The sequence below is a fragment of the Delphinus delphis genome, chromosome 5, assembly GCF_949987515.2.
Source record: "Delphinus delphis chromosome 5, mDelDel1.2, whole genome shotgun sequence".
NCBI classification, from domain to species: domain Eukaryota; kingdom Metazoa; phylum Chordata; class Mammalia; order Artiodactyla; family Delphinidae; genus Delphinus; species Delphinus delphis.
The window spans coordinates 103,972,848-103,985,157 of record NC_082687.1 but is presented as its reverse complement, the minus strand read 5'-3'; the positions used below and the strand labels follow the sequence as shown (position 1 = coordinate 103,985,157).

Sequence of the window (12,310 nt, the reverse complement as noted above, 5' to 3'; positions counted from 1 at the left end):
AAAATTCATTAGCTATCCCAAGGTTGTGAAAATTCATTTTTATGTTTTTTTATGATAGTTTTATAGTTTTAGATCTCACATTTATATGTGATACGTTTGGAGATTATTTTTATGTGTGGTGTGAGATAACCATATAATTTATCTTTTTGTATGTGGATATCCAATTGTCCTAGCACTGTTTGTTGAAAAAATACAATTTACCCCCATTAAATTGCCTTGGCACAGTTGTCAAAAATCAATTGAACATAAATGTAAGTGTTTATTTCCAGACTCTTGATATTTTTGCTTCACTGATCTACATGTCTATTTTTATGCCAGTACTACACTGTCTCGATTACTGTAGCCCTGTAATAAATTTTGAAATATGGAAAGTATAAGTCCTTCAACTTTGTTTTTATTATTCAAATTTTTTGACTATTCTAGAAGGTCTGTACTTCCAAATTATTTTTAAGATCAGTTTTTTAAATTCTGGAATTAGAATAGGAAGTTTTATAAGGATTCTGTTGAATTTTTCAGTCAATTTGGAAAGCATTGTCAGCTTAACAATATTGAGTCTTCCAATCCATGATCATGGACTGTCTCTCCATTTACTGAGGTCTTCTTTAATTTGTTTCAACAATGCGCTGTAGTTTTCAATGTATGTCTCAATTCTTTTATTAAATTTCTTCCTATGTTTATTAAATTATTCTTTTTGGTGCTACAGAATAGACTTTTTTTGAAGTTCATTTTTAGATTGTTCATAACTAGTATATAGAAATACAATTCATTGAACTTGTATTCTGTGACCTTGCTGAACTTATTAATTCTAATGGGTTTGGGGTTTTGTGGATTCCTTAGGAAGATCATTTCATCTGCTAATAAAAACAGTATTACTTCTGTCAGTAATAAAGACAGTATTCCTGTTGAATCTGGATGCCTTTTATTTCTTTTCTTTCTTTCTTTTTTTTGTAGTTGTTATTGTTGCTGTTGTTTGCTTTTTTTTTCATATCTGATTTTTCTCTTTAATTATATTTTCATGATACCTTATTAAGGTAATTTGAGCACAAATTATTCAATGATAGAAAATGACAGAAAAACAATTTTAAAAATCACCTCCATTCATTCATTAATTTAGTCATACAATAAATATGTATCAGGTGCCAAATATGTGCAGTCATAATCCTAGATGCTATGAATATATTTATTATCTAAGTATATATCCAATAATGTATTATTATCCCAGTTTAGAGGTTATCTATACCTTCTTTCTTCCATTTGCACAGTTAAATAAGCATTTACATCATCACAACTTAAATACCTGCAGATTGGGTACTCCTTTTGCTTGATGGACAACATCATCTTTCTGAGTTTAAGGATAACAGAATGGAACTGCCACAGGCCACTTCATAAAGGAGTTTAAGATGGTATAGGCCATATTAAACAAAATTGAAGGAAATTAATTCCTAGTGCACCCAAAGAACTTACAGAGTCTCCAAGTGTAACATGCAACATTTCTATTTAATCATTGAACCACTGAGCACTAGTTGCCCTGACTGATGTTACATAGAAGACCTTAGTACTCTCCATACAAGAAATTCTTCTAAAAGGAGAGATTTGAAAGGGAAATAACCTATAATGCACTACCCTGATGGAACAGTTTCTGTTGAAAAGTTATAACAATATTAAAAAAAGTTTTGTTATTTTTTAATCCTTAGATCAGAATTTTGGTGTGAACTTATTTTTCTTTCTACTCTGATCACAACTAGCTAAGAACCACATTAAATAAGTTATCTTTGTTTATTTTTGTCTCGAGCTTACCACAGCAACATTTTTTAAATTCTCAAGTGTTAATTTCATTTTATTCAATATAGTTTTAGAGTGATTTAGGTTGAGTGTCTACTGTGCCTGATATTGCCTAAGTCTCCTTGAATACATTGTGTTATGTAATGTCATTTTAACCTCATAATCATACTCTACGCCATGTTTATTCCCATTTAGCAAAGTTAAGAAAACTATTCCTTTTAAAAATTGTGTACACGCTTAAGTTTTTATTTGTAAACAATTATTCACCCATCCATCTGTCCAAATACTCAACAACTATTTGCAGTCACTATTCAACAATGATGTTGACTACTATAGATACTTTGTTAGGTACTACAGAACACAGAGAAGAATAAATCATACCTCCAATGAGCTAAAATCATTATGAGCATAATGCTGTTGCAGCACTGAGGAGGTAAAAACTAACTCTGCACAGAGAGAGGGAAAGAATCTACAGTGATCAGTCTGTAATCTGAGTGGAAATTAAAGGATGGTTAGAAGTTTTCCAGTCATACAACTTTAGAATAACATATGAAGCAAAAGAAAAATCACTTCAGCAAGGAAACTAGCATGTGAAAAACATGAAATTATTATCTGAGCTGGATAATGTCTATTTTTCAATTCATATCTACTCACTATCTATTCCACTCTTTTTTCTGCCCCTCCCCACCAGGCTGACTACTTCTGTAGACTGACTGTATCAATAGGGTCCCTCACTCTTGGGTCTCTTCTTGGCTTTTTCTAATGCGAGACCTCTGGAGGGGATGGGAAGAAGGAGAGTGCCTTTGGGATATATCTACCACTCTTGCCTTTCAGGATTGCTGCAAATTGGCTAAGTCTCCAGCTGTATACATATCTCTTACCAAGTGCTCCTTCCTAGGGCTTCATCTCCTCACTTCAGATTATAGGATCCTGAATTTACAGACTAAAACAATGTCTACTATGGCCAGAAGCAAACTGGAAAACAGTAAAATCTATATTATTTCAGGCAAATATTACTTAATATAATCAAATAAACATCTGAAGACTGTACTCTCTCTTTATACCAAAAATTTTAAATGTATGTAAGCATGTAAAGATCCAGAAACAGAGCTTAATAAAAATGCTACCAAAAGGAAAAATTATACCATATACCAAGAACAATTACAAAATGGAAAGGCTTACTTACTGAGAGCAGTAAAGTTATGTCAAAAAATTCTGTTTTGCAAAAGACATCATCTTTTTGATGAAAAAGACCCCTTCAATTATGTCAGGAAAAGCAGTACATGGTAAAGGACATTGGTCCTGTATTAGAGTGAAAAGGAAAGCTAATAAAAGATGGCATTATAATGTGAGCTTCTGATGGATATTTCTGAGAATTTCTTCCTCTATGAAAGACAACAAAAAGTGACTTTAAAACTTGCTTAGGTGTTATGCTAATTGGAAGAGTAAAGAATCCAATCTTAGCTATTCTTTGTGAAACAGTCAGAGTAAGGAGACTCTAACGTATTTGAGAATCTATTTGGTGGGGAAAAATGGTAATGAGAAGCTCAGACAAACACCTAGGAAAATCGAGTGTGATCATATCAAAGATATATATTTCTTTAAAGGAAGAATAAAGTACTGACACTCATTTGAGAGAGATTGTATCCTGGGTTTGATAATTTCTCCTCAAGGTCCAGAGGGTATTTATTTGACCCTAAGGATCCATTTCTTTCATGCTTACTGTTGAGAAAATTATTATTCCAGGAGAGAGTCACAGAGTAGGAAACGTTGATGCCACAGTGAATTCCTAATCACCAATTTCAAATTGGCCTTCAGCAGTGCCTGGAAGTTCTACCTACCTCTTTGGTCAACTGGCTCTCCCTTTCTACAATATTTCAACATTTCTTTATTTTCCTCAATCATTAATGTAATTCAATCTCCAGTGGTAATACTCTATTCCAAGCAGCAATCATCTCTCATCCAAACCAAAACAATAATGAGGTAACTTATCTTCTTCCTTCCATTCTTTCCCTCCTTCAATCCATTCTCCAGACTAAAATCTGATTACTCTCCCCTCCTGATTGAATCACCTCAATTACTTTCCAGAGGACAAAATTCTATAACCTGAACTACAACTTCGTTTCAAATCACTTTCCCCCTTCACTTTCAGCATTTCAATTACATTAGCCCTTAGTTCCTCAAGTGCACAATGCACTCCCCCTTACCCATCAAATTGGTTTCCTAGGGCTACTGTAACAAACTAGCACAAACTGAGTAACAACAGAAATTTATGTCTCACATTTCTAGAAGCTAGAAGTCTGAAATCAAGGTGTTGGCAAGAGCCATGCTCCCTCTGAAACCTATGAGGAAATTCTGCCTTGCCCCTTCCTAACTTCTTGTGGATTGCTGGCAGTCTTTGACATTCCGTGGCTTGTAGATACATCACTCAATCCTCCATCTTCATGTGGCAATCTCTGTGTGGTTCTCTGTTTCCAAAGTTCTCCTTTACACCTTATATTGAATTAGGGCCCATCATAATGACCTCATTTTAACTTGATTACCTATATAAAACTCTATTTCCACATAAGGTCACCTTCTGTGATATTGGGTGTTAGGACTTCAATGTACCTTTTTTAGGGGGACACAATTCAACCCATAAAAACCCACCATTAACACAGGAGTTTTTCACATGTTGTTTGTTCCCCCAGAAATCTTTGCAACGCTCACCCTTCTGCTACCTTGCCTAGTCACCCTTTCAAGTTTCAACCCAGAATGCTTTTCTTAGGGAAGACTGATTCACAATCTAAATGTTTTCCCCAGTAAATGCACTCACACAGCCATAAACATTGCCTTTGTAACACTTATTATATTTGTAATTTTATGTTTATTGGTGAGATTATTTGATTAGTATCTATCTACTTCACTAGACTGTGAGTTCTGTGAAGGTCATTTTTTCTCATTGTTGTATTACAACAGTATCTGGGATACTACAGTAGACATCCAAGAAATGTTGGCTGAATGAATGAATAATAGATCAGACCAGAAATGACAAAAATGTCACCTTGAAGTTTCAAAATGTCTACTTTCACTAAAGAGTTAGTGAGAACATAAATTGACTGTTTCCATACAATCCAACTAAAACAATATTCTACCTGTCAGGAAATAATTTCTCTAACATTAAACTAATTGACAAAAAAATCAATAAGAAATTTGTACTTTATTTTGAATTGTCCATGCTGTAGTAGCTGTACAAGACTCTAAACCTGCTCACATCACTCAACTTCTCATTACAGTCTCAAAAAATCAGCTAAGTATTCAAATAGCATTCATAAATTTCCAGGCAAGCGAAAAAGCAAAGATTATGATAAGATTGAGAAATAGTCAGTTCAGTACAACAAAATTTACTGATAAGTACTGTGTCTGACTCTGGAAACACCATAAAGCAACAGTTCAATGTAATGAGAGAAATGCTATGGTGATTTATAGTCCATCGCAATGCGAACAGAAATGACCAATCATAATTATTGCCTTTATATATTTGACTTTCGTCTTTAACATTGCACATAAATGCTTTTGAATTTAGAGACAAGATGCGACTTCTGATTCTCTTCAAGTCATCTACCTTATATATTTTTCTTTCTCTCCCACAATTCCTTAAACAAGTGGTTATATTCAAAGCCATAATCTGTACCTACGTAGACTTTGAGGATTGGCAGAACTGGTTTAGAATTCCAATTCCTACCATTTGGGACATTTTTAAATACTTTACTTAATCTTTAAGCCTCAGCTTTCTTTTCTGTAAAATAGGATAATACTAGTTGATTTATTGAATTTTTCTGGATACTAAATGTATATATATGTATATATATTGTGTGCAATAAGTTGTCTGGTCATGCTTAGCAATCAATATATGTTGCTATTATTATCTTTACCAACATAAGCATGAGAGGTGAATTTTAAACAGTTTTCAGTTTCAAACATGTGTATTTTATTTTCTTTGTATGATTCACTTTATTTCCCTAAACCAAGGTACCATTTTATGATTACTTTTTTCATATCTAACATTCACTTTTGCCTAATAGCTGTCATACATAATAAATTAAGAGTACTTTCTTTAAGTAAATTACAACTAAAGTTAACGTTATGAATAGTAGGTAGATAAGTTCCAATATATCTACTGAAGATCTAATTCTGCCTAATAGTTACAAAAGCAAAGAGCAGTAAACAAGTTAATGAATTACCCTTATTTTGAAATAGTTACATTCATAAGATTAAATGTTTTTGGTTTAAGTAATACTCATTCTTTGATAAAAATATTACCTTTGAAAAATTTTCATACATAAAAATATATTTGAGAAACACAAAATGGCCAATAGTAAAAATAATACAATTAAATAAGAATGTGTTTTATTGATAGAAATGCCAAAATATAATTCATTTGGTGTATGTTATTTTCTACTCTGAGTATTAGCCATAATTTGGCAATTAGCCATTTTACCCAATTTAAAACTGGAATTTAATTCTCCCAGACATATTCTTACTATTTTACCAAGTGCATAAAGCTTGACTTCCGTTACCATATTCAAACAGTTTCTAATTTCTCAAAAAGTTGCACTCTAGGGCTTCCCTGGTGGCGCAGTGGTTGAGAGTCCACCTTCTGATGCAGGGGACACGGGTTCGTGCCGCGATCCGGAAGGATCCCACCGCAGCTGGGCCCGTGAGCCATGGCCGTTGAGCCTGCGCGTCCGGAGCCTGTGCTCCGCAACGGGAGAGGCCCCAACAGTGAGAGGCCCGCGTACCGCAAAAAAAAAAAAAAAAAAAAAAAAAAAGTTGCACTCTAAAAATCATATGTAAATATTTTAGAGCCTTAAATATATTTTCCTATAACAATTATGTTATATATAGTTACATAGATAAATACTATGGAGATTTATATGATACAGTATGAATTCAATTTTAGCGGTAATAGGAAAGCATAGCCTCAGTCAAACTTGATTTATTCATCCTTATCTAAACCCTGGACTTGTCTCTGGATGCTTTTAAATGGCTATGTTGACAATATCCTTCTGAGGGATTCCTCATTTTGTCAATCATGTAGACATTATCCATATTAGTTGTCTTGAATTTTCTTTTAAAAAGTTAAACATACATAAGAAAAATGGAGGTCTTGGGGTACAGAATTCATATTTTTAAGCACTTAATACGCATCTTTCCAATTCCATCCAGCAGACATATGAGTTCTGATAATGTGTTAGGCACAGCAGCAAATAATCAATACCTTTCACTTACATTATTTCTATTGATCGTTACTTCACCACTAAGGGGGGGGGGTTCTTATTTCTATTTAAAAAATAATGGAGTTCAAAAAGTTAAATAAGTGACAGGATAGGGTTTGAACCTTGATCTGCCTGATTCCTAACACTATGCCATAATTATTCTATGCTGCCTTTATACAAGCAAAATCTTTTTCAGTTTGTTTACCAGAAGAGAGATAACCCTGGCCCTGGAAACTCCTCTGAAACTCATTTTAAACTCCATTAACAAGATAGCCAACAAAATGGTTTTGCTTGTTTTTATATAGGTATATGGCCATTATTGATCCCTTGAAGCCCAGACTGTCTGCCACTGCAACCAAGATTGTCATTGGAGGCATTTGGATTCTAGCATTTCTACTTGCCTTCCCTCAGTGTCTTTACTCCAAAACCAAAGTCATGCCGGGCCGTACTCTTTGCTATGTGCAATGGCCAGAAGGTCCCAAACAACATTTCACGTAAGTTAACACTCTATTACAATTTTCAACTAAATGTGTTGAACACGTAATGAACTACAGGTTGGGAGCAACTATTACATAGATAAGCCATAGACATTTCCCTCAAGGGCTCACACATTACTTGGGAAAGAGACACGTAAAAATACTATACTACAATATGATATAGTCAATTCGTTTGTATAAGTTACAAAGGTTTCTAACTGGAAAAATGTGAAGACCTCTATGTGGGGTAGCTCTGGAGCGTTTCTGGAGGAACTGATAAGATCACTGGAAATGAAAGTGCAAAGGAAAGCCAGGTTGTTATCCACTGAGAAATGAGCCAGAAGGGAGGAACTGAAAACCAAAGGTGCAGATTGCTCTTTTAAGAAGCCTGGCTGAAGGGAAAGGAAGTCTTAGTAGGTTCTAGGTTGTGTTCCTTTGTTTTAGCATTAAAGAAACTTAAGCACTAGGTTAGAAAGGAAATAGGAATGCTATATGATAGAATCTGATATTTCATAATTTGAACCCACCTTAAGAAAAGCAAATGAAAAAAACATAATTGTTCAATTGTTTGCATTTTGGTTTTTATGCTGACCATTTAAATTTTATTTCAAAAAATTCTTATTTAGTGAACTATTTTTTCCTTTTAAAATAACAAATGATGCAAATACAGTGATCATCTTTTAAAGCAGCCATTTTATCAAACTCTGCTCTACTCAGAGTGCAGATTTTTAAAGAAAAACATTAAGAAGTACTTATTAAAGGAAAAGCAGGCAGCAGTTATTAAACTGAGGACTGCATCTATCCATTATATACTATTAATAATTCTTAGGTTGTATGATAACAAAATTAATTTAATCAAAGTAATAAAATTAAATTATTTGTTGACTTAATTCCCCATTGACTTAGTTAATACTTAATAAGCTATCAGGGTACAGAAATCAAGAAGATTTACCAAAAAAAAAAAAAAAAAAAAACCTGGGATTGAGAAGACTAGCATGCCAAGCTCTTTAATTACTTTAAAGCCTTCATAAGATAGTAGAAGCCACCCAAAAGTTTGTACAAATTCTAATTTGGCTATTATGTTATTGGTTGCCCTTCTAGTCCTCCCTAATTGCATCCTGATAATTTTTATTGAAAGCTATGAAATCCCAAAATTTAGTTATAATTTATAGTATAATAATTTTGATGTGACTAACACACCTGTATATTATTTACCAAATTTAATGATGCAATCAAATGTACCATGACTTTGGAAAAATGCCAGTGTGACTCAGAGCATCTAGTCACATTTTCTTCATTTGGTTGAAGAATGATTTATTTCAAATATGACTGATGTTATAGGATATATGTAATAGTTTTACATAGGAGAAAATATGTCAGTTCATCAGTTTAATATGTCCCATCTCTTTTCCTCCGATTATACATTTAATTAGGTTAGCTCAATGACTACCAAGCAGAGAGCACTACAGTTCAGCTATAGTTTTCATACACGAAGTAAAGATTGACAAAGATCAACTGGTAGCATCTGGATGATTGTAAGTGACAATAGCATAGTATTGTGATGAGTTTGTGAAATGAGGACTTAGAGAAAATGTGGGAATAATCTTTGGCATGTTCAATTATGACTTAAAATGGAATGAATTCAAAGTCTTACTATTTCATTCCAATACACGCTTCAGCATATATTTTTCTTATTTCTTACAGTTACCATATTATTGTTATTATACTGGTGTACTGTTTCCCATTGCTCATCATGGGTATCACATACACCATTGTTGGAATCACTCTCTGGGGAGGAGAGATCCCAGGGGACACCTGTGACAAGTATCATGAGCAGCTAAAGGCTAAAAGGAAGGTACTGTTTCATATAATTTATCCAGCATTTGTGTGAAGAGAAGGGAAAAAACCTAGTTATGGTATTTTAATATAATATGATTTGATGCTTGACTCCTACTTTTTTCCTGTTTTTGTAAATTAACTTTTAATTTTACTTTCCTTTTATCTTCTATAAGCCACTGGCCATGTACAATATCAGTCTGGGATATTGTTACTTCCTTACAGAAAGACTTTTTATTACCTTTTGCAGAGTATTCTTAATTACACCATGTGAAACTTCTGAAATTTCACTGTAGGAGTCCCAGTGGATTGTATTTCTGCAGCTCTAGCTATCTTTGTCCTTTATTGAACAGAATGCCTCTGATGTACTATATAGTCTTTCAGAAGTTCCATTTATCCCACATGCCGCGGAGCAACTAAGCCTGTGTGCCACAACTACTGAGCCTGTGCTCTAGAGCCCGTGAGCCACAGCTACTGAGCCCGTGTGCCACAACTACTGAAGCCCATGCACCTTGAGCCTGTGCTCCACAACAAGAGAAGCCACCGCAATGAGAAGCCCGCACACCACAATAAAGAGTAGCCCCCACTCGCCGCAACTATAGAAAGCCTGCACATGGCAATGAAGACTCAACACAGCCAAAAATAAATAAATAAATAAATAAATGTGTTTAAAAAAATGTATGTTATCATCCAGGTATAAAACCAACATTTTAGTAGTAGATTTTCTAGGGAAATTAAAGTCAAAAACCATGAAATTATCTTTTTAAGTTTCTGTCATGTATAACACAATATTTCCCCAACAAAGAAAAATAAATATTGTAAGCACTTTTATATAGAAGTTCCTAATTTTTTACCAAGTATTTTTCATTAAGATATTTTGAGAAAAGTTGGTATTTTGGCTGATAAATCAAAGAACACCATTAGAACACACATGCTTTTTATACTTCTGAAATTATATAAATAGTTTAATTCATCAGGATATAATGAAAATTTATCCAACTGGGTATTTCAAAACCCCATTGTCTTAAAGGAAAATAACTAAAATCAAAACAAAGTCAAAAAACACCTAAAATTTATAACAGATATGAATAATATTATCATGAAATACTTCTAATTGAAGCAGTGAAGTGTAAAGAAAACTAATAGCTGTTCGTTCCCTCTCTCTAACTTCTACCCCACCGGGGATACAACTTGCAATCAGGTGTACCGCCTACCTCTAAGCTTTGCATTGATCGCAAATGTCACTTGCTTTGATTAAATCTTCTTCCTAAGTGGCAGTGGACAGGAATTATTTTGAAAAGCCTAGAAAAGTTTCTGTGTATTCCTTTCTAGTTTGCTACAGTACTTGAGAAGTGGAAGTGTTTATTCCTTTCGAAAAATAAGAAAAGATAGCACTTTAGGAGGAAATATCTGCAGCCCTTTAGTGCGTGGCAATCACTTGAAAAGATTCCTCTATGGATTACCCATTAATATTAATAATGCATATACTATGTGGTTGTATAGGAATTAAATGAGGCAATACTTGTTAAGTACTTCAAAAAGTGCCTGGCACATAGAACTGTTCTCAGTAAATGGTACCCATTACTTTAGGCACTTTACTGTGAATATATATGCCAGTACTGTGAAGATAAGAAAACATCATGTGGTAGAATAGTAAAGAGGTATAAAACTGGCCATTTATCTTTTTAAACATAATATTGACCTACATTTTACAGTGAGTCACAGTTTCTAAATAACTCTCACATGAATATTATTTAATTCTCACAGTATCTATGTGATTTTTTCTTGTTTTACATAAAAATGAAATTGAATCTCAAACTCACAAAATTAATATGTAGCAGAACTTGGACTTGAATCCTGGACAAAAGTTTTTAGAGTTGAGTTCTTTTAGAGAACTTGCTCAAAGGACCAGGTTTCAGAAGGATACGTTACGTCTGAGTATTTATATTATATATATATATGTATATATACATATCCATGTATATGTATATACATGTATACATATATATGTATGTATATATATATATATGTATATTCTCATACATAGACTGTACTAATCTTCACAATATCCCCAGGAGGTAAGCCTAGTGGAAACTATTTTCTTCCATTTTTAACAAATCAGGAAACTCAAGCTCTTTTACCTTGCTTAAGTAGTTCTTAATGTAGACTTAAATAGTCTTAACTAGACTGTTTGAATAATTGAAATTTCACTTATCTCAACAACAATATATCATTTAATATCCATTTACAATTCTTCAGTTTATAATTAAACCTCATTTAAAAATAAGTTCAAGTACTGTTAGAGTATACAAAAAAATAGAGGAGGAAAGAATAAGGTACTTTAAAATTAGGTTAGGTTAAATTAAAATGATGGCTGGTAATGTCCCTAAGAAATGTGGGGCATTTTATCACAGGTAAATTCCCAAATCTGTTGTAGACTACTGAACAAGAGAAGTGCTGTACTCACTATTGTCTCCTCAGTGCGTAGCATAATGATTTCTGGATGGTGAATTAATAAATAATTGAAAGAATAAAGTTTTGTGAATCAGCTGCATTCTCATTTTATACATAAGAAAGTGCAGTCATGTGATGTGACTTGCTAAAGGTCAAAAATCTTTAAACGGAGAACTAGTTCTGGAAATTAAGCTTCCTGAGTTCCAACCTGATACTCTGCCCCTAGACCCAGTACAGAGAGGAAAGGTTTTAGTCTGAATCTTCAGGACAAAGTTCATGTCTTCAGGATTATATTATATCCTCAGGACCAAAAATGAGGTCTACTTATCTATTGCTGAATAAATGAAACTGTTCTTAAAAGTTTTCCATATTTTGTTAAATAAAAATATTTCTTAGCCCTGCCACTAGTAAAATAATATAGGACTCTCCCCATTATAGATTATTGATATAGTATTCCAGTAAACAAAAATTTCATGTTAGTAAAAAGAATTTACACCATGCATA

The 12,310-nt window shown here is 33.4% G+C and overlaps 1 protein-coding gene across 1 annotated transcript in view; it reads left to right on the top strand.

The window, feature by feature from the left end:
* The window catches only part of TACR3 (tachykinin receptor 3), a 58,684-nt gene that overhangs the window by 16,149 nt on the left and 30,225 nt on the right, over positions 1-12,310 (top strand). Inside the window, exons 2-3 of the mRNA XM_060011820.1 lie at positions 7,346-7,534; positions 9,221-9,371. Of these exons, the coding sequence (XP_059867803.1) occupies positions 7,346-7,534; positions 9,221-9,371 (340 nt within the window). The remainder of the gene's footprint in view (positions 1-7,345; positions 7,535-9,220; positions 9,372-12,310) is intronic.